General features: G+C 39.3%; 1 protein-coding gene across 1 annotated transcript; it reads right to left on the bottom strand.

Moving 5' to 3' along the window:
* Window positions 1–299: 299 nt before the first annotated feature.
* Window positions 300–23591, bottom strand: LOC124156761 (splicing factor 3A subunit 1). The gene is made up of 15 exons (XM_046531327.1): window positions 23170–23591; window positions 20412–20576; window positions 20154–20334; window positions 18045–18204; window positions 16994–17147; window positions 13086–13213; window positions 11409–11757; window positions 9757–9939; window positions 9544–9668; window positions 5553–5716; window positions 5115–5290; window positions 4820–4932; window positions 4400–4501; window positions 2530–2703; window positions 300–929 (listed from the first exon to the last, which is right to left on the bottom strand). Exons 1-15 carry the CDS (start codon window positions 23276–23278, stop codon window positions 828–830), a joined length of 2385 nt encoding a protein of 794 aa, XP_046387283.1. The 5' UTR covers window positions 23279–23591; the 3' UTR covers window positions 300–827.
* Window positions 23592–23855: the final 264 nt, after the last annotated feature.

Genomic DNA, 23855 nt, shown 5'->3' with positions numbered 1-23855 from the left:
GATGCAATTTGAACATGTTGTGCATTGGAAGAAAACTATGAAATACCTAGATGTACCACTTCATAGACAAAAGAAGAGAGGTAAAATGCCAATAGGAATGAATACCTTCCCTTTATTTTGCCTTTAATTATGTATTAGTAGATGAAATTAAGAACATGGAATATTTACAGGAAACAGCAGTCCCACAGCATTACTCAAGTTGCTGACAAAAAATGCTCAATCGCTTTTTCTTGTTGTCAATATCTTAAAATCTTGAAAAAATGCTAATGTCTATGGGTTAATGAAATTCCTGAACACCATTACTTTAGTAAAGGCACTACTTTAATAGCAATAAACGGTGACCACAAAAAAATGAGACTGAAGATAGTTCATACACATGTCATGAAAATAATAACTTCTTAAGGAATATGTAAAATAAAACACGCTGCAGTAAAACTCCCGTCTACACATATGTGTAACCAGTTTCAACGGATTGGCATGTTCCACAATTGATCAAGCATAGGAAGTTCCTTTTTGCAGTATGTTACAGCAGAGGAACGAAGGGAAACATTGGTATTGCTTAATTTCAATCCCCATCGAAGATTCCATGAATCCATAACCTTCCTTTTCACTACCATCTTCCATGTTATGTGATTATCTGATAGAAATGATGATTTCTATCAGATAATCATGAAAATATGAGAAGTGAGTAGTCGTGATACATTATGCAGCAAGAAAATAAATATTTCCTCAGTGAGAAATACTTCCTTCGTTGCACGCTCTGTACAAAAATGATGGCACACTCCCATCTTACACCATTTGGGGTGATCATCTTTCTCTCTAATTCTTCACTTCTTCCTGCCACCACGTTCCTTCAGCTGCAAGTTGATTACTGTTCCAGGCAAAATGTTGTAATATGCCAACGAGTTGGAATCCTTGAAGAATATACCCTGAAATAGGCAACGACGTACAATGAGTGAACTAACTTCTAACTGCATTCCACCAGCTGAATGAACACTAGGATGGTTTCCTATTTTCTTATTGCCTAAATCGAAAGATTATTACTCCTGGAGTATATATTTCACGTTTTTCAATTTTTAAATGATGATATCTATTTTTCATGATTAAATGAAAAGTGAAAGAAATGAATGAAATTAAATGAAAGATTCCTATTTTTCAAATGAGGTTAAAATTAACCATTAACATTGTCTAAACTGGGATTTCAAAAACCAAATAATTTGTATATTATGAATACTCTAATGGTGGGTAACGCATCGCAATCAATGCCTTCCGTTTTCTTTGATGAAGGAAACTACCCTCTTGTCAAAAGGGTAGAGGGTAGGCACTGAAACGGACGAATATATATGATTAATTTGCCACCTTTGGTTGAGGCCTCCAAGTCATCACTCTGGATTGACTGGAGATCAGTCATGGACTGAATAAATAGATTCCAGGATTAGTCACAAGGTTCACCCATTTGAATTCTTTGGGGATTCCATGTCAAAAATTAAAAAACACTGAATTTCCAAAAAAATACTTAACAGCGTAACTGACCGTGGTTACACCATCTAGTGCCATTATGAAGGCAACATTTCCCAAACTAAATGTTGCAGTCTTGTTGTAGACTTTTCACCATATACTAATATCAATCAAATGTAGTATCTGCATTATTTCTTGAGAAGGAATCAGTTTATAGAGCACCTCTGCATTAAATCTTGCTTGTTAAAAATGTGTTTTGTAAACAAACGTGGTGTAGAATAAAATATAATTAAAGACCCATTGTGCAAAGGGAAACAAAATCAGCATAATTTTATATTTAAACTCAGCCCAGGTCATATGCCGGATCTATTATGATTATTCCACTCATGGTATGCATTTCACCTATTATGAGGCTTACATTGTAAGGAACTCTCTGTGTTTATTGATGAAGATTAGTGCTTATATGTATTAACCAATTATTATCTTTTTTTCAGCTCATTCTCTCGTTTTGTATTTACTAAAGGTTTTCTTATCATTGTAACTTTGTTACAATTGTTCACAGACTTCTTTTATGATAATGAGTTATACTAAAGTAAGGAATTGGGTAAGGTTTGACATATAATTGTCATGTATGGCTGCAATAAGGATTTGCAAAAGAGGGTAATGCAGTGGTAAATGACTAATGAAAACCCATTGGGATTAACATATTGGTTTGAGCCAGGCGCAAGGACTCACGCATTTTATTTTAACATGTGCCTCAGAGTTTAACGGCCAAGGGGTCAAATAAAATTGACAAGAGTAGAACTGATATGTTGGGCTGTTTTAAAACAAGATAGTATTCTAAAATAACCATTCACGAAACCACAATGGACTTGTGATTGGTTGAGAATTATTTAGAATAATTTAAAGATAATTGTGTAAAGCCACCTAAAGACAACCAACGAGTCTGCAGAACTCTTTCAACACTGGAATACTTACTGGTGACAATGTAGTTCACACGGTACATAATATGAATTTAAAAAATTTAGATGAAATATAGAAGTGAATAGAAAAAGCAGAAAAATGATTTACCTCCCAGTGTAACTTCTGTTTCCCAGGAGGCATTCCTGTCTCCTCGTGAACTTTGGCCTTGATCACGGACACTGTGTCTGTCAATGGCAGCGTCAGAGACAGAAGCTGTCCTTTGAGTCGCCACTCTGGTTTCTCGCTCATGCTTGGAATGGCAACCTTCAGAGACACAGGACTCTACAATGGGAATACAAAAAACAAATAAATAAGCATACTGCATCAAAACCTCCGACAAATTCAGTTGACTATTCTGGCTTATGGATATGGAAAATAATACAAAACACATTCCCAAGACATCAAGTAATATGCAGCTAGAATTCTTGATAACAAAGTAACAAATCTGGTAAGCGTCCTTTAATTTTTTTATAGGAACATTCCACTGTATAAGTAGCTGCTTTCCAAAACCAGACAACATATCCATCTGCCAAAATAAAAAGTCCCACCTTGATATTCTCCAACAATTCATCACCCAATCCCCATTCTCCACCCATCTCATGCATCAAATACCTCATCTAACCCTCTCCCATCCATTTCCCTTCTTAATCTCTCCCACCAAGACTTCTTGGATCATTGTCATTTCCTACAGTCTTCCAGTATCCATTTGAAAACAGCTTTTGGAATCCTTTCCACCCCATCCTTTGGACGAGTCCATACGACACCATCTTCTATCTTTGAGGTCATCCATGATTTTTCTACTTCTCATTCAGTCAATTCCAGACTTTAAATAGCAAAAAATTCCAATTCTGTGGTTCGTAATTTATTTATTTTTTCTTTCATTAACCAATCAAGTCTCTGCTCCATCTGCTGTTTGGCAATGGCAGAAATTATCATGCTTCTTCTACAATTGCCAAACAATTACATTTTTTAGCTCTAGCGGTGAAATAATTGTTTTCAAGGAAGAGGCTCAATATTCCTATACAGCCCTACTGCTTGGGCAAACAGCACACTCCCGATTACCCAGGCTAATGATGAGGATAGATGGCACGAATAATCCGAATACACGGATAACACAAACTTTCACTTCATTTTCTTGTAATGTTCATAATTTACGTTAAACAAACGATATATTATTATCTATGCAGTTATTCAGTTATTTTAGAGTGCTTCCTGGACTCATTGAGGGTATTCTTTGCCAGTTTGCGATCTTTTTAGCAGCGATAACATGGTTGTACTCATACTAATATTGCTCCATGTAAGGCTTGGTTTCGAAAACTACACATCCGTGGCTTTGTGATCACGGATTCGGAAAAGTGGTTTGCATGAATTCTTCAAAACCACTGCTCGACGTCAGAAACTACACTGTCAGGCACCACGCCACATAGTCGCCTCTCGCACAAGTTGCCCGGGTTGCAACTGCTACAGGACGTGTATCCATGATCTCGGAGAGCGATCGCACACTGCGAGGCTTGGAATACAGGAACATGGTGCTCCCGTGAATGCAGCAAGCGAGCGATCGCTTCCCTTTCATGAAGGTGACTCTAACGGAAGTAATAAGCCCGGTGTATCCTAGCATTAATGCAGTAATCCCGGCGATTTTTCATTCTATTTTATTTTTTTATAAAGATCGCGGAAAATATTGTGCAAGAGTGAAAATCATGCATGGATAATCCGCAACACAGATATACTGCAGCCGGATAATCAGGAGTCTGCTGTATATAATCCTCTATTTTTTATTTCATGGTTCATTGGTCTGTACCACTGATCCTTATTATTTGAAATTGGAGACTTCTTCATGGTATTTCCCAAAATTACAATTTTTTAGAAAATGCATTGAACTTAAATTTGGACTTTCATGTTGATAATGGAGTTGAGTTAGAAGCGATGTGACATAAACAACGCAGCAATCATAGGTGACAACTAAGTTTATACTCACCGGGTTCTTTGCCATGAACTCTCCCTCTGGCATGAGGGTTTCCTCAGTTCGCAGCTTCTTTGCTGGAGGCTCATCCTCAACCTCAACATGCTTCAACATATTCTGTAAATAAAGAGATGAGCAGAGTTTAATAAATCTTTGGGATGTCAAGATCAATGTTTTTTATTCAACAATTAAATAGGGGTATATATTTTAAAGCGAATTATTATTAGAATGTTTACAACAACCAAATCATAAAGTAATTGAAACATTTTAATTTGCCGTCCAATTACGAAAGTGTGGCTACAAAGAAGACACTTTCCAGACATGTATCCAAGGGAAAGCACCACACATTAACAGTGTGGAGGTAGAACAGAAGGGGCTAGTTCATCAGTGCACACAGCCAACTCCAAATGCAATGCACACTATAAGTCTACTCACGGGCTGAGGGGGCGGGGGCACTTGTTGTGGAGGCTGCTGGGGCGCAGCCGCAGGCACTGGGCCAGGCATGAAGCCCTGAGGAGGCATCGGGAATCCAGGGCGTCCCTGCACGGCTGCCACCGTAGAAATGAACAAACTCCAATTAGTAATTACATAGCTAAATAACATCAGGCAACAACTTAATTCAATGATTCTTTTTCCAACAATTCCAGGAAAGAACTGCACAATGTGATTGATCAACAAAATATCGCAGGACTGCCAAGAGCTGTATGCCTGACGTTTTTACAGTACTTACACATGAGGGGTGGTGGTCGCAGCTGTGGGGCCATCGGAGGAACCATCATGAGGCCCTGCTGAGGAGGAGGCACCATGGCACCAGTGGGTGGTGGGGGAGGCATGGGGGCCATCCGAGGCACCAGGGAGGGAGGGGGCTGAGGGACGACGGGTGGAGGGGGTGGCTGGGGTACGCCGGAGGGGGGAGCGCCCCCCGAGGGGGGGTGGGGGTGGGTGGGGAACAGGGGGAGGGGCCGAAGGGGCCAGCAGAGGCTTCATGGAAGGCGGAGGGCCCGACACCTTCGGCATTCCCTTGCCCATCTGCGAAGCCGACGATCCGGCTCCACCCATGAGTGAGGGAGGTGCACCCATTGACCCCCCGGCACCGCCGTGGTGGTGGTGGTGCTGCTGCTTGCCACCCTGCTGCACCCCGCCCTGCTGTCCTCCACCGTACATGCCACCAGGCCGTGCCGTGTTCGGCTTGGGCCCAATCTTCTCCTTCTCCTCGTCGGGCAGCAGTCCCTTCACCTTGTGTATCTGGTGGATCTGCTCCTCGAGCGTGATGTTAGCCCGAGCAGCACGTGTCGCTGCCTCGACGCTCGACGTGTGCCCATCCCACGTCACCTGTTAAATGGAGAAAGCTTTGGATGAAGAAACCATTCTAGGCTTCAGTGGCATTTACAGATTATATTTTTGGAGGGGCAATGACCAAAATAGTATTTCATAAATAAAATAAAAGCAATATTGAAAATGTAATTACAAAGGCAAGATAGCATTAGTAAAAGGGTAGGAAAAATAACAATGGCTCAAAGCAGTGGGCACTAGATAGCTAAAATGCAATTTCCGCTTTAAATTTCCTCACTTTGGGGGCAGGGTCCACTCTCTCATACTCACTCCTGTCAGCACTATCAGCATGCTATTGACAGACAATGGCGTTAGATTGTAGAAAATTAGCTTTTTACAATTTTTATGACGACTGCTAATTTTCGGGTTCTCCAGCCGCGTCTGTCGTTTATGGTTGACAACATTTTCGGAAGCCATCCTGCTTCCGTCTTCAGGTCGAAGGTGAGAAGTTTTTATTTTTTGCCATCTTATATAGCACTGGCCAATCTCCTCCAGTGCGCTGATTGGTCAGAACTCTCTTCCAAACGTTGCTGATTGGGTAGCCGTTGTCCCTGTTGATATTTTGTCTTTTTTGAATTTCAATTGCTTCCCTGATTTGCCTTGGGTAGTTCCGACTCTCTTTTGCCACTATCTTCGCTTTTTCGAATTCAATGTTATGGCCCGCCTCAATGGCCATACTCATCACCGCAGATGCGGCTGGAGAACCCAAAAATTAGCAGTCATCGTGAACAACGCCACGGAAACCTACGCACGAATTACAATTTTTATGTTTGTCTATCCTTGGATTAGAGTTCTGAAGAGACCTAGAGAAGGGAAGGCATGCGAGAAGTGAAGGGACAAGAATCAGGGAGCATGGCTACCACTCTGGCAACAAACCCAACAGGAATGTATGACTCACCATCAACTTGGCAGCACTCTCAAAGTTTCTCTATAACCCTTACAAAGTTAGCAGTCATTGGCATATCTCTTCAAGGCAGAACATTTTATGAACAAACACAAGTTGAACAAAGTAGTAATTCACTATAATTTAAAATGCTCTTTTTGGCAACATAAATGATGCCTACAGTACCTTTAAATTTCCAGCAAACCAAAAGATAATGAAAATAGCAGTTTTCTTGACCAAAAGCAATTAGTTCAAATAAAATTTTTTTTAAGGTTAGGCTAAATGATATGCATTCATAATTAGGACTGAAATTTTTAACTCTACTTTAACCCATCAACACATATGACAAAAATTACATACAAATTAAAAATGAAAAAACACGGCACAAAAAAAAGGCACACACAAAAAATAGTGCATCCTAGTTTCCTTCTTTTTCTTACTTCCTGGTGGGAGGTATTCCTTTACTGTTTGACAGTGAAATAGGATACCGTATAAGCTCGTGTAAGAGGCGCACCTTTTTTCCCAAACATTGCAGCCGAAAATGGGGGTGCGCCTCTTACACAAACTTCTTATCTTCCCCCCCTCCCCTACCCGGTCGCAAGTCCAAGGGGAACTGAGGGGCCTTGGTTTACAGCGTGAGTCAGTCATCTGAAACCCTGGGTCAAAATCAAGCGGCAGGTAGGGGAGTTTCTCCCTTAGTGACGTATTTTTAAAATGCTCCTGTTTGAATTTCTCGTAAGCATCGCGCCGTTACGTCGGTACCCCAGAGGTGAACATTGAAAAGATCGAGCGGGGTGATTCGCTCCGGAGCGCGCGCTAAATTTACTGCCACAAGTGGGTATCCTGCGGCATTTATACTGCATATAGTAATCGCTTATCAAACGTATAGAAACACGTAGTTTTGAAGGACATACCTGATTCGTCAACATCTGTCTTGCCGAGCAATTTCCATTACGCTGAGCACCTGATTTTTCAAAAATTATCTTCAGACGCTAATATGAGGATTTTTGCAACTGAAAATTATATTGGTGTCAAAACCTGCGGTTTAAAAAATTCGAACGAGTGTGTTCATTGTTGGACTAGCGCTGAAGGAGAGGTCGAGGGGAAGGAGCGCGCTCCATATTTCAAGCTACGAGGCTATGAGCGAAGGAGCAAGGGAAGAACACGTCCGATCTTGCATGTGACGTCGTTGCCTTTGAAGTGAAGAGGCAAAGGCAACGTGATATACGCAGTTTGCATTGCCTGAAGTTTCCAGTCCGTCTCGTCTTGTATGAATGCGCTCATGCTACGCTTGTTTCTTCCGAAATTGTGCTGTTTGGACTATGTTGAGTATTAGTAGCCTTGTTTTAGCTATAAATCTTTGTGTCAATCAATTAGAGCTCAAAAAACTTAAATGCTGTCAGATATACGTCGCGTTAGGTCTAATTCTTTTTAGAACCTCGTGCGTGTCATACAATTGCTGAAAGATATCGAGATATCTTCGAGCTCAGAAGGTGACTCACCTAGCATTTGACCTCCAGAAACTCGGAGAATTGAACCTGGTAGACCGAAAAAGGTCAGTTGGTGAGATGGGGTAGGGATGAAACGCGTTTCCATTGATCCCCTGTAACTTGATAATTTCCTATTTTCCTATGGAGTCCCGGAAAGGAAAAAAAACGGCCCCGCGCTCACACACCGAATTTGGACGGCCGGTAAAATATCGGCCGATATTTTACCGGCGAAGCGATGCTTGCACACACGCCGGATTTTTACCGGTCAAACGATAAGTTGCTATGTTTTTGAGCCGGCGACGGCGATCCACAGTGACAATGGCCGGCAGCTAACCGGCATTTAGCCGGTGCCGGCGCGTGTTCGGTACGTGTGCAAGCTCCAATGCTCTCCCATTGTTCACTATTGGAATGTGGACGGCCGATATTTTACCGGCCGTCCAAAATCGGTGTGTGTGCAAGGGGCCTTAAATCTACGACGTGGTTATTATCCTAAGGCGCTGAGATTGCCCCGATTGTTGTCCTATCTCTTGGGAAGGTTCATGCTATGTGCCTGTCGTGTTTTGCCTTAAAATTTTCCACGGCTGCAATTCTATTGCAATACTCCTGCGAGAGCTTTTAAAAAAAATTGTTCGTGAGTAGGACAAGCAACGTAGAGCGACGACGTATGCGAAGAGAGGATCGGAACTCTTTCTACTCCCTCTTATGCCGCTATTACCGCCGCAGTTATCAAAATTTCCTCTTTCAAATAGTACTGAAAGAGGAAATTTCGATAACTGTCGAAATTCCAGGCATACGTCTGCAACACCGCACGATAGGATAAAAAAATACCGTAAAATATTTTTTCTTTATAGCTTCCTTCCTCAAAATAGGGTTGCACCTCTTACACGTGTGCGCCTCTTACACAAGCTTATACGGTATTTTCAGCATGACTCGATGGATTCTCATATGCCAAATATCAATATTTAGAGAGACATCTTCTCCTCAAGCAGCAGAGGGCGAATGGCTTACTACTCTGCAAGAACAATCCAACCTCCCGCACCTAAGTCATATGCTCACTATAATGATTGTACTAGCCAAAGGGGAATATGTATTAAGAGCAAAAGCACATTACTGCATCAAGGATTTATAAACAACTAGCTATATGCCAGCTCCTCTCCTCTAAGAAAATCAGAAGTACATATGTTCTTCTCAATTGAAGACTGTAGTTAGCTATTTGAATTGGCAAAAAATTTGTCCAATTGCTCTTGAGGCAACAGCCCAAACTTGGGAGGAAAAACAATGACAATTGGGATCATCAAGCTCCCTCAATAAGATGAGAAAGATGATGATTGGTGCCTTTGATAGTGAATGTGTTAGATAAACAGTGACTTGGGCGGATACATTTTTTTCGAACAACTGCAAAATGCTACACTGGTTTATTAATGATTACAGACACTAGTGAGAGTTACAATTACCTTTTCATCCTTCCTTTTGTCCTCCTCTCCTATCTTCTTACCGATGGCTGTCTCCTCATCACCGATACCGAAGATATCCGTTCGCCTCTCAGCCAACTGCTTCAAACTGGCCTCAATAGCAGATCCTGCGCAGAAAAGAACCACTTAGTATTTGTCAGCAGAGAATAAGACATGCAAGCAAACACCGAATCATTCAAGAGAGTGACCACTTACCTTGAGCAAACACAGTCTCCTGATTGAGTTTGTCTTGGATCTGTCGGTCTCGTTGCTCAACCCATCGGGGATCGAGCAGCCCAATTCGCATGTGCTCTTGCACTTTGCTTGCCGGGATCTTCTCCCCAGTGATTGGTGAAATGAGATACTCATCAGGACCAGGCACACGCTGAACTTTGGCAGCTGAGGATAAATGTTCAAAGGAGATTGTTTACAATGGGATGAACAGCAAATACGTACACCCTTACAATTATAACTGATTACACACCATCAATAAAAAATTATCACTAATTAACAAATTTGAAACTATTTTCACTAGTTACTAATTAAATTCTTTTCATTCCACTAATTCAAGAGTCACACTAACAAGGGCCTCATCAAATTTTCATAATTACATTTAACAAGGAAGTATCGTATAGCTTCCATCTGGAATCGAAGAATTAACTCTGCAATTCCACAAGATATAAGACTTATTAACAACAAAATGCACTTCCTTCCTGACATACCCTTCACCTAGTGATTCAATCACAGCATCTTCTGGAGCTATCGCTAACAAAGTGAATCGATCCCACCTACCAACCCACAAAAATATGTATGCATAAAAGATTACAAATTAAACAAGAGCACCTGATGATGCAACTCTCCATTTGTCAATTCCTCAGGTGATGGATGGTTTACACTTTCATGCTAGGCATGTAAAGCTATAACCTTCAATGTGATGTACAGCATAGCCCCATACTGTGTGCATTTGAATTTTGCCCAACTTTATCCAAATACTGGCTGTAGAAAGTGAAGCAATATTTTTTTTTCAGGGTAATCACATACCTGCCAGCCGGAAAATTCATTCAATTCCTATAAAAAACCCTCTGCTTCACAAATTTGAGTCCCTCTGTTTTCGTAAGCTGTTGGTTCTGCTGAACACACATTTAAGTATAAAAATTATGCAACTATTCATGAGAATGCTCCGCCAAAGTGCAACTGGTGGTGCGGATAAAAGATCTACCATTTGGAATACAACAAGGATAAAATTTGCATCGAAAAAATCATTTGGCTAAGCCAGGATTCAAACGCGGATCTCCAGAATGCCGGTAAGGTATGCTACCACTAACACCACCAAGCCATCTTTCTTCAAGGTGAATCTTAAACTGAATTTATGTAATGTAACTGGTGGAATAGCTGACCGGCAATCCAAGTTCAAATTCTGGATAAGCCAAATTATTTCTTCATGGAAAATTGCATAATTGGCGTAAATTTGCACCCATATGCAAGACTGCATACAAGGTTACCTGTTTCATGCAGTGCTTTGAAAAAAACATGTGGAAATTCAGAGTTGCATAATATCTTCAATTCCTAATAAAATCCGAAGATTCAAGGGTGATGGAGCAGAATTTTTCCATAGTGAAATAAATACTTTAATAATTTTCCACTACTAAAAAATGTATTATGACCTAGGCTTTAATGTTACTATATTGATACTTAAAATTTTGTAACATTTAATGATGCAGTAACATTTAAACTTAGGTAGCAATAAATTTTATAATCATGGAGTATTTATTTAATTATCGTGAAGTATTTATTTCAACATCTTCTAATTCCTGATATGTACCAAGGAATTTGACTAAGCATTGATTGACTTTGATTTGGCATCGTACCTTGGTGGTGCTTGGGGTCGTATCCCCTCTTAACCACCACCTTGTCGGGCATAGGAGGGAGGGGTGGGGGCTGCGGCACCTCCTTGGGGGGCAGTGGAGGGGGGTTCTTTCCCTCCCCATCCCTCTCGTCCGCCTCCTCGTCGCTCGACTCCTCCTCCATGTCCTGCACCTGCGTATTGTCCTTGGCCTCCTTCGCCAAGTCGTCCTCCTCGTCTTCCTCTTCGTCCTCGTCGTTCCCACGCTCCCCCCTCTCCTCCCTCCCACCTCCCCTCCTCCTCCCCCCCTCCTCCTCTTCCTCCTCGTCACTCCCCAGCTGCATCTCCACATCCTCCCAGTCCTCAATGCGCTCCTACAACAAACAATCAGACACACACATTACGTAACGCCCTCAAATCCACTTAAACAAATACAAGAGACAGGCTTTCACAAGGCAACGAGAGCACAGGGTTTGCGTGATTTTCAAGTTTCAAATTTACTGACTTCTCCTGATTTTTCAATGACAATTCAGAAATTTTTCAGACCTTTCAAAGTTATATTATCTCAGCTTTCACTAGAAAATACCTTTACTCGGCTATTTATTGTAGCTGAGGGAATATGCTCATAGTAATGTAAAATCATTTCCCAATGTAAAGCTTTCACGTTGGGAGGAGGGAATTTGGAATCACATGAAGGCTATACTCGGTAAAATACTATGTATTAACAAAAGAACACAAAATCAACATATGTAAATAAAGTTAACCCCAAACCAACTGAAATTTACAGGTTTTTAAGATTTGCCGAATCCTGAGTACAGGTTGTTTATTCTGGTTTTTCTATCACTAAGGATTAACTAAAGCTAATATGATCAAGCACCAAGAAGATAACAATTGAAGTTTAAAGCTGTTTTCTTTGCTACCTTCTGATGATGACTGCTGACAATAATCAGAATAAATAACCAGATACACCTACTCAAAACACTGGGATCTCACTTAATATTATTAAAAAAATGAGCTATTTAATGCACCCAAAAGAAAAATTAGCACCAATTATGATTAACATCAGTATATAAATGAATAGAAAACTTGGCACTTTCGCAAGATAAATACAAGTAACTCATTGAGTCTAAGAAGAAATGTAAGAGCATCTGAAGTTAATATAGAGACTCATATTGCAAAAACTCCAGAGAAAATTCTCATTCATAATAGCATGCATCGTTAAATACAGCCATGCAGAGGCTGGTCACCAAGAGTATATTAAAAATAAAATTTGTGATTCTGTAATTGGAAAAATAGTGTAAGGGAGGAACTTGGCCCAGAGATGATCACCAACTGGATTATAATTATTTCTGCCCGCAATAAAAGTTAATTAAAATATGTAATGTAAAAGCAGTTTTATAAAGGTGGCAGAAGTATGCTAAGTATGTAGCTCTATTGTAAATAGAATAGATTTAAAACTTAACTATTGATAAAATATTCCTGTTTTCTAAATAAATAAATGAAAACAAAAAATGTTGACCTGATCACTGATGCAAACAAAAGCTAAAATTTTCAGTTCATGAAGCCCCTACACATCCTCACCCCACTTCACTCAATTGACATTTTAGGTCTTCACTAATAGGCTGACATTTTAGCAGCCAAATGATTTATTATTTATCCAAAGCATAGGTAACATGTCTTGTATCCAATAAAGCTGCCTCACCTGCATGAGGACCCTGGCCCCAACTTCATCAGGAGTGGTAGGTGGCGGGAAATTCCCGTTCTCAAATGGCTGATAGTCTACCTTCTCCACAACAACAAAATTATGCCAGTCAATCTGAGCATAAGCAACTGCAAAGATGAAACAAAATACAAATTAAAATTAGGAATTGTTTATGGAATTGCAGATACAAACAAGAGCAGATGAAAATCCTTTCCTTTAAAGATGGAAACAGGTAATCCCTGGAATTAAGGTATTATTCACCATGCATGTTTAAAGTTTTTCATAATACACACAATTAATAAACTTATTGAAGATGACAAAGCAATGAGCAATTACTGCTGAAAGGTTGCAGTCAATAATTTATGCAAATATACGATACGGACTTGTAAATTTCATTCAAATATAAGGCCCCTATTAGCCGAGGCAACCAGACGCGCAACCGGTGGCGCGTCCGGTGGAAATGGTCAGTCGCGGGGCATAGAATCAAATGAGTCCTATTAGCCGAGGCAACCAGACACGCCACCAGACTTTCCACCGAAACCAGTCGCCTGAGCCCCGCAACCGCGCCTTCCACTTTGGGTTGCTCAGAATCGTCCCGGGGCATTGGAGTATATGTAGCCTATTAGCCGAGGCAACCAGACGCGCAACCGGTGACTGAATATTGTATGCGCGCGCATCATACTGCCCGGACCACGACGCTCCAGGCAGATTATCGACACGGTAAAATGAATTATAAAAATGATATAGTGTGTTTTCCATGTATCCAAAAGGGTCATATCAAAGCTAGATGTCCAAAAAGGGGGTGTTCAATATGTAAACGAACTAATCGTTCAGAAAAGGACTGCTTTTTACGAGAAAAATGTTGTAAAATGTGAAAGAAAACGAATCATGATGAAAAACATTGTTCTTTTTTTTTAGAAATAAGGGATCGTCAAATGAAAAAGGGTATAATATATAGGAACAGAAAGCCAAGAGAAAATTAAGTAGCATTTTTAGCTTAATCTGCGTCTTATCTTAGTAGCAAGAATACATTTGAATTTGTAATGGATAGCGGAGCGACAAAACATATGGTTAATTCCACCGAAATAGTAGAAAATTTGCGTCCATGTAGTGATAAGTTTAAGGTTGCTAAGAAAGATGGGAGTATGTTAGTCAATGGAGTAGGAAGTCTAGAAATGAATAAATGTAAACTAAAAGAGGGGTATGTGTACCTGAATTATCTAAAAATTTAATGTCAGTTTCTGAAATCACAGGAAATAATGGAAATGTATTATTTACAAAAGATAGCATTAAAATATTAGTATTTGAAATGCAAATACCAAAACAAAATATTGTAATAGAAGGGAAGAAAGGTTCAAATGGATAGTTTGTAGTTGACTTAAACGAAACCGAAGCAATGTTAACTCAGGCAGTTAATTTGGATATGGAATGGCTCAGAGAAATAGGTCATTTAAATTTTAACCTTAAAAAATTTTCATCACTATGTCGTGGTGTACCTTAATAAATTTCAAGGACAAATGGCAGTAAGTTTAGTTCTGTTTGCGTGAATGCTAAACGAACCAGATTCCCATTTAAAACTGAAAGAATGAGAGCAAATAGAATTTTGCAAATAATTCACACTGATGTTTGCGATCCATTTGAGACAGAGACTCGCGATAGTAAAAGGCATTTCGTATCATTTATAGATGATACGATATATTATGTAAAACTAGACCAGACCTTGCATTTTCGGTTAATTTTGAGAGTAGATTCATGGAAAAACCTGTCAAAGAAGTTAAAGAGAATTTGAAGAGATGTAGATGAGATATCTACAAGGAACACAAGGGTTGGGAATGCATTTCCGCACAGCAGAAATGGAAGAGCAAATAAAGCTGCAAGGATATGCATAGTGACTCAGACTTTGCAGGAGATCTGTCTGAAAGAAAAAGTACAACAGGATATGTAATTTTGTTCGGTGGTGTGCCAATCCTGTGGTGCTCATACAAACTAAGCGTTGTGGCACTATCCTCAAATGAAGCAGAATTTATTGCAGCATCTGAGTGCTGTCAAGAAAAAAAATGCTAAGGCTTTAATTGGGGAGTTGACAGTCAAACCAGTATTTGTAAATTTAGATATAGACAATCAGAGTACAATAAAAATGATACAATATGATCATATGAGTAGGAGAACAAAACACATTGAGGTGAGGTACAGATTTATAATTTGGGAGTATTCGGAAGGATTATTTGATTTACAGTTTTGTCTCCCAGAAAATCAAGTAGCCGACATTCTAACGAAACCGTTGTTAAATGTAAAGTTTGAAAGATTCAGGAATTTCATTCTCACGTGTAATGAAACAAATATTTTATTTAAAAATTTCAGTGATTACTAGAATATTTTATTGTGTTGGCCCCCCACACACGTTCAGTTTGGCCTCAAGGCTTGGACTGTACAGTCCGGGCCTTGAGGCCAAACTGAACGTGTCTGGCAATGCCTTGAGGCGGATTGTTGGCCGGACGGCCGGATGGGAATCCAATGAGGCCCGGCCTCAAGGCCAAGCGGCCTTGAGGCCGGACCTATTGTTTTCACACACTGTCAGTTTGGCCTCAAGGCTGGTCCTTGAGGCCGGGCCGGAACGTGTATGGCAGGCCTCAATGAGATTACTTTAATTGAACAATGTTAATGAATTTACACTCCTGATGTTTATTTGAAGACTGTTTATGAAAGTAGAATTAAGTTTAAAAAACTGCCAAGATTGATGTAAAATGTTATTATTATTGCAACTACTGCTGTGCGCAGGGTAAAATTTAAAACCAATGTTGGTGGCGCCACCGGTGTCCTGGGCGGAATAAACCCGAGCAACCAGACGCGCCACCGGTTGCGCGTCTGGTTGCCTCGGCTAATAGGGGCCTAAGATTATCTTCAAAGGATACCCAAGAGTTGGTTTATGGTTGCTTAAGTTTTATGAGGAGGGCATGTTTCAAGTACAGCACTCTCTCCATAGGATGGGAAGCTAAGATACAAGACAAGCTCCATTCAGAGTAGGCTTATGCAGATGCTAGGTTGTTTTCTATTCCCTTCCCCTGGTGCAAACGACCTAAGCTGTCAGTCACTGCCTCCAAATACCTATCAGGGATTCCTTCCAGTCATCATAAGTCCATTACATTCTATACCTGAGCTAATACACACTGTCTGGTATTGCATGGTATTTGGAGGAGGCGACCAACAGCCATCCACCGTTTACAGGGAGGGTCACAAATCAAAGAATTTAATATTTCATGGTCATTCCCCGAGGATTTTGCTGAGTTACTGTCCTTCACATCAAAAACTTCGTGCATTTTGATGTATCTGCCACCGCTGGACCCCATGGATTTGAAAATAAAATCACTTTTCCCGATCCACCCTAGCATACAGACTTCCAGGGTATCAACAGGGAAAAGTTTTGGAAAAGAATTCTTGCATATTAGGGACAGTAAAAACATTTAACAAATTGCCTCAATTCTCTGACTTATTCAGTCTTTCACAGAAATTACCCTCACTATTCGAGGATCAAAACATTTTACAGGCATTTCCAGATTTTCAAGATGCCAACAAAACCTGAATGATAGATAGTGCCTATTACTCCTGAATAAACTGCTAATGAACTACCCAAAGCTGTAGGGCTATTTTTTGTTAACCTTTTCCACTCAGGTGTCGAGTGACACTGCCTCACTGTCGAGTGATATTGCCTCACTCCCTATCAACTCTAATGTCGAGTGATACTCAATCAGCACGATTTGCCATTCAAGGTATGTATGTACTAATTAAATTCAGAGTGGACTACTGATAAAAGGGCTGCCAAATTCTGACTGCAAAGTGTTAAGTGCCAGATTTCATTTTTCTTTATGAAAAGACCAGTAGGATGAAAGAAAATGCTTTGATTAGCTCACCCCTCTCCTTCTCCGCCTCCTCTTCCTCCCTGCGTCGCTGCGCTTCCTGATGCTTGATCCACTCAGCTCGGTACTTCACTTGATCCAGAACCACATTCATGTTCATGTGCTCCTCGCTCAGTTTCGCCATCAAATCCTTTGGTGGAATTAACACCTGCAATCGGAAACATTGGTTCAAGAACTGATAGCAGAGGGAGGTGATTTGGGTAAATATCAACGTATCAAAACAGTTAAAATTACTATATGCTAGGGATGGTCGGATCGGATACCTCGGATCCAAATATCCGCGGATGTTGCCCTTCATCGGATACATCGAATCCAAAGTCACGGAAGACATCGGATCTCGATCCGAAATTTTAAATAATAGATTCAGCAAATGCAATGCCCCATAAGGGTGGAAAGAGTTCCGATTTCGTAAGAGAATTTCAGCCGTGGAAAATTAAAAAGGCAAAATAGGACTAGCACATAGTGTGTCTCTTCCCAAGAGATTGAACAATCATAGGGGGAATCTCAGCGTCAGGAATTTGAAAATGCATTTGGATCCGAAAATATCCGATCCGAAAGATTCGGCTCTGAAAATCAAGGATCCAATCCGTATCCAGATCCGAAAAAATCCTGGATCCGTCTATACCTAGTATGTATATGCTGATGACATAGCAGTCATACCAAGAGAGAGAGAGTGATTTGAAGAAGATTCTGATGAATACGGACAAGAAAGAGTCAGTTATCCACTGAAATTAAACACAAAGAAAACTAAGATGCTAGCATGCAGCATAGGAGAGGAGACTAGGGCAAAAATTAAACTAGTAAAACAAAAGCATGAAAAGGTGAAAGAGTTCTGTTACCTAGGAAGCCGAAAAAACAGCAATGGAAGCCAGCTATTGCCTTATTGGGGCACATAAAGTTATTTTTGCAATGGGGAGCTACCTAGTTAGAAAGTCTTAATTTCATGTCAAGTTTGTACGTAGTTTTACGCTGTTTTCCCGCAGGTCTGCAGAGTGAAATACCAGGCACTGAAATTTCATGTAAAAACATATATACATCAACCCACCTTTGTGTACTGTTCCAATAATTTCGTAAAATACTGGAAGAGAGAATGTTGAGGCCTCAAGAAATCAAACTGATAGTTTCTCTGCTCCCGATTCATTAGATTTGTCAAGAACTGGCGCCCATTCCTAGCCACAAACTGGGCAGTCAATTTCACAATATCTCTGAAAAATAAAATGCACCAATTTATTAACTTACTTAAACAGTGTTGTGAAGTATTAGAATCAGCAAAATTTTAAGCATTGAGCATCAGGGCAGAGAAGGAAATTTTCACGGGAAACTTTTATAAGTTGTACAACAGACCCAAAAGGAAAAAAATTCCAGGCCTCAAGGTTAACCTCAAACCCTTTTGCCATAACCTGTAATGGGTAACGTGGTTGACAATTGAAAAATGCACGATTTTCGAGTCACTCTCAATGGATTTCAAAGAATGGCAGCCCTCTGATAAATTCATCTACTATGTATATAAAATTCTCATGTGAGTTTTTTATAGCCAAACTCCTCCAATACGGCTGGACCCCGATTCCTATGAAATTTTGTGTGTATATTCAGTAGGTCTGAGAATGGGATGTAAACTATTTTTCATTATTCCCCAAGGCCCATGATGTCCTGGCTGGGGCTCTGAATAATTTCCATAAGAAATGCATGTAAAAGTTAAATGCCTGCAGACCTTTTTCTTTTGCATTTTTAAATTAGTGATAATAGTCACATTTAGTTGAGACATATGTACACCATTGGAATGAAAAAGAAATGCACATTCTTATTCTTGCAATCAATTTTCATTTTCCACGTGATTTATGGTGACATTTGAAAAACAATATGTACATAAAATTGCTGAAATTTTAGCATTTTTGGCTTCCTGTTCCCTTGATGACTATCAGTATTGTTTATGTAGTTTGAAATCTCTTCTATCGCTACAGTTTGCGATAGCAGCAAAGCGTAAAATTATCCACCTGAGTTTTTGAATTTATTGGAATTTGCCAGGCATGCCATCGCACTGTTTACAACAATGTTGGTTCTCCAGTTAAATATGCTTCATAATTTTAACCCACCACGGCTGTGCCATGCCACGCGATAAGTCATTAAAAAATTGATGAAAAAAGTTGTCGAACATTTTTGAATGGAAAGGTCTTAGGAGAACATGTATTACTGTTACAAATCCATATTATTCCGCCAGACGTATCAATAGAATTCAAACAGATTCATTTTCCAATTAGATTTGCATTCGCAATGACAGTCAATAAGTCTCAAGGCCAAACAATGCCTGTTTATTACTTAGATTTGGGTGGACCATGTTTTTCACACAGACAATTATATGCAGCATACTCTAGTGTGGGTAAACCATCCAGTTTGTTTGTGTTGGCTAAAGCTGGACTCACAATATTGTACACTCCATTGAATTAAGAGACTGATAATGTTTATTTTTTGAACTGTCACAATTTGTTAATTAGATGTAATTTGAAATTAATAGATTAAGATAATAAAAGTACAATGCATTCAAAAAAATGAATGTTTGGTGTTTTGTTATTTTTACCGGTCGTCATCATTCACAGCGCTCCATTCCTCTTTGAGTCATCTACCACATCCCCACACACCTACAATAAGTCAGTTATTTTTTATTTGACTACCAAAATATTCCCTGGAAATAATTTATACGGCAATAAAACGTTAGCCGGGTCAGGTAGTCAAATTATATACATTAATTAAATAGCAAATAAGAATTACAAAAATGGTAGTAATATAAATCAAGATTTTACATGTTTTAAAAAATGAAATCTTCCACGTAATTTTTAAACACACTTGGATAACATGAAGCAAAATTGATTCTTCTGTAGAAATATACTTGATTGGTTTCTGGGTTTTGTCAGTATGGTCATGATGTTGACAGCAATGTCTGTTGCCTGAATGCAATGTTGACAGCAATGCCTGAATAATTCTAGGATTTTAAGCCTTAAATCATTGTTTGTGTGTCTGACACATTACTGATCTTATTCTAAGTATAGCCATACTGAACTCGGCAATCTCAAGGCAAAGTACAAATAATCCTCACTAAACCACACAACGCACTCCTTCAGTGCCTAAGCAACGTTCAGAGGAAAACAAGTGGACTCACAGATCAAGGGCAGATATCGATGGAGGATCAGCAACAAACTCGAACTCAGACGGAGGATCCTTGGGAACAAACGGTTGCTCGACCTGCTTCAGAATCTCCTGCTGCTTCAACTGTGCGGCGACGGTGACAGTCTTCTGAGGAGGGACAGATGGCAGACCACCACCGAGAGTGGGTTCCTGACCTGCAGACAGATACGACTCTTCAATTGCATGCATTTGCTCACAACAAGACTACTTGTGCACAACCAAATATACTTACCTTTCCCCTCCTTAAATTCCTTGACTTTATGCTGGTAGTAAGCATGATATGGGTCTCCCGCATTCAGGAAATTAAATTTTGGATTCCCCAATTCATTCTGTCGAATGCGAGCCTCAAATTCAGGTCCATTTCTAGCCACAAAACTTGCTGTCTTGTCAACAATGTCTGAAGCGTGAATAAGGAAATTTACATGGGAAAAGGTGGAAGGAATGAAAAGACAGGAATCTCCAGCAATCCACTTAAGCCAACAAGATACAAAAGGTAAAGGTAAGCCATCCTTCAAAACAGGAATAACTAAGGAAGCTGCAATGCTGAGTCTAGATTTTATTCTTTTTTTCTTAAGTTATACGTAATTCTATCCTGTATATATTTTAGTAAGTTGTACTTATGACTAAGACAGCACACCATGTGCACACTAAACAAGTTTTGGAGAGATTATCACCATCAAGTTTTAAAATTTGAAGAAAGATTATGGAAATCTATCTGCTTCAAAGAAGTTAAGTGCTTTTTGGAATTACCCTATGGTTAAAGAAAATCTATTACTATCCAGTCCAAAGATATTACATGTATGCCTACTTAGCAGTAGTGGATACAGAAAAAACTCAAGGGGGGGGGAAAGGTAACTTGAGTTACTTTTACTTTTATTGTACTTAAAAATAATCAAGTTACATGCAAAGTTTAAGAAGGTTTTAATTAAATTGATTATGTAAATATACAATACAATGCCATGTATGATATTAAAAAAGTAAAAATTGTGGTTCTGCAATTTTTGGCAATACGAGCGGCCCCACAAGGGGGAGGGGGGCATGTGCCCTCTGCACCCCCCATCTGTATCCGCCACTGCTACTTAGCAGAGGAAAACAACCCCTTGAATGTAAGATTCACCACTACAGATGAAATGCCCATCATTTAAAATCACATATCAGAGTTCTAAAGAGAAGTCTGAAGAAAAAAGATTGCCCTTCACCTTAAGGAAAAGCACAACTTACCCAAAAAATTATATACATCTACATTTAATGCAATACTGTATTTATATTGATTACAATACAAGTTTCTCTGAAGTAGCACCTGCAGCCTCAACTTGAACCTGAACATTCGCAGATAAATAATCAGGGCTGACGCCAAATTTCTGTTTTCAATTTTACTGACTTTTCCCTAGTTTCCAGTCTGAATTTCTTTGTTTCCCTTGCTTCATAACAAAATCAAGCAGTCTCATACATATATGTAATGCAGTTAGGTTTATTGTGAAATAAAGTCAAGCAGTAGCAGCATAAATAAAGTGCCAAGTTGGCAGTTCCTGTGCCACCCAGCCAAGATACTTGAACACAATAATGCTCCCAACCTACAACCACTATTTTCATAACTTAGCAGCACCTCTACAGTGTTTTCCCTGGCCGTTACATAATTTTGTAAACTTTCTGTTCTGATTTTTATTCCCTTGACTTCCCTGACCGATATAAACCCTGATAATACAAACAAACAAGTGTTTAATAAGAGCACACAGCAAAATATTCACCCTAACATTCAATTTTGGACCTAATCATTAAAAGGACAATGATAGAAATTATGAGCACGGAAGTGCTTCAGAGGATAGATGCTACAGTCAAATTTAATGGGGAGCAGAAGCATGAATTACGGGGAGGGTAGTTATAAAATTAACTTTAAAAAAAGGATGAAAACTTAAATCAATGCAAGTTTTTCTTTTTCATTGTGGGATGGCCTGATATAAATTACTATAAGTCATTAAAATTTATAACACCAGAAAGCATTTCAAATTACATTAAATAAATTATAAAAATAGATGGTTAACTGAAGAGTAATGAGATGTCATTGATTTAAACTTTCGGTGCAGATAATTTGTGGGTTACAATGCTTCCACAATGAAATTTCCAAAATCACAAAAAAGGACTGAGACAATTTATTATAAATACGAGCCATGTAAGAAATTTCCTAATGTTTGAAAAAATTATGTGTTTCATTTTGATGTATATATCATCATTGTGTTTATATTCATTAGCTCTTTTTTCTGATGTATGCCATGTGCTTTATGTCTGATAAAATTATATTTATCATTTTGACGTGCCCTTTATTTGCTTTTTGCAAATCGTTGGGCAAATAAAGATATTATTATTATTATTATTAAATACAAGAAGTTGCTTAAACCGCGGAATACTTGTTCTCTAAATCTTCATTTTTCATTCGAGAAGAAGCTGAAAAATAAAATAATTGAGAAATACAGCAAAGAATTGCTTTCTTCAAGGGGTTGCGATTGCTCAAGAAGGCCTCGGTTCCGAAAAATGATGCTTTCATAAAATTTAAATAGTAGAGACAAAATCACAGAAATCAGATTTTAAAAAAGCTTGAAATTACTTGATTCTAAAAAATGGCCACAACTACACGAAAAATATCTTTCGAATTGCCTGAAATAATAACGCCATCGAAATGGCAGTAAAACAAATGTAATAACACAAGCAGGTTCTGTGTTGATGACTTAAGCATATTGTACGAAAGCATCCTCGTCAAAAATAACCTTTCCTGCTCACTTTTCTGCATATTCCAGTCTAAAATACATCGACATTAAAGAGAAATGAAAGACTGTGAATCTGCAACAGCCATTTTTCCATGCGGCAGAGCAGAATTTATTACTAACAAGAATATGGCGAGAAAAATAGCACTTATTCGCCCCAATATAACAACAGGGAAATCTCAAGCATATTCCAGTCACCAAGCTGGTAAAAGCAGTCACAATCAAGGATACTTCTCACTTCAGGAGGTGGATAAATAATGCCCACCATGGGCTGTGAGGATGGGACTCCATTCTCCGGCTGTGGTTCCGAAGGCGGCTGGGAAACTTCAACCGAAGGCATAGTTTCTTCTCAGTACAACTTACACCGTCATATAGTACGTTAATGACGTTCACAGTAATCTCAGATTACGAGGAAAATTTACAACACATATTGAAGACCAACTGTGGAACAATGCATAGGAATCCCCCGGGTACTAAGCACACAGAAAATCAAATTCCAAAAAGGCTTAAATTTTACCCTAACTATCAATTTTCACAAGGCTCCATTAACAGCAAATTAAATTAATTATGCAGCTTTACACAGAACTTGCAAACCTTTCTCTCCGGTAAACCAAACCAATCTTTCTTCAACTAGCGCCAAACGCATTGCAGGTGGAGACTTTTGATATTACTCGATCGTCAACTTGGAGGAAGTCCAGTAGAGACCGTCCATACCGAGCGGCGTGGTGACGAGATAAGTCACTAATGACGTCACGAATGGAATGGAGTATCAACGGTAATGAAGGGTGTTCTTGAAGTCGAGTCAAAGTGCTGAATTTATCTTCTAAAAGCCTAGTTTTCACCTTCCATTTAGAGGTTGATGCTTCCCTTCGCTTAAGAAATCGAAAAATGACACAAGCTGTCAAGGTTACTGTTTG

This window comes from Ischnura elegans, chromosome 1 (assembly GCF_921293095.1).
Source record: "Ischnura elegans chromosome 1, ioIscEleg1.1, whole genome shotgun sequence".
Lineage (NCBI taxonomy): Eukaryota > Metazoa > Arthropoda > Insecta > Odonata > Coenagrionidae > Ischnura > Ischnura elegans.
The sequence above is the reverse complement of the archived record's forward strand: the minus strand, read 5'-3'. Positions and strand labels throughout refer to the sequence as shown.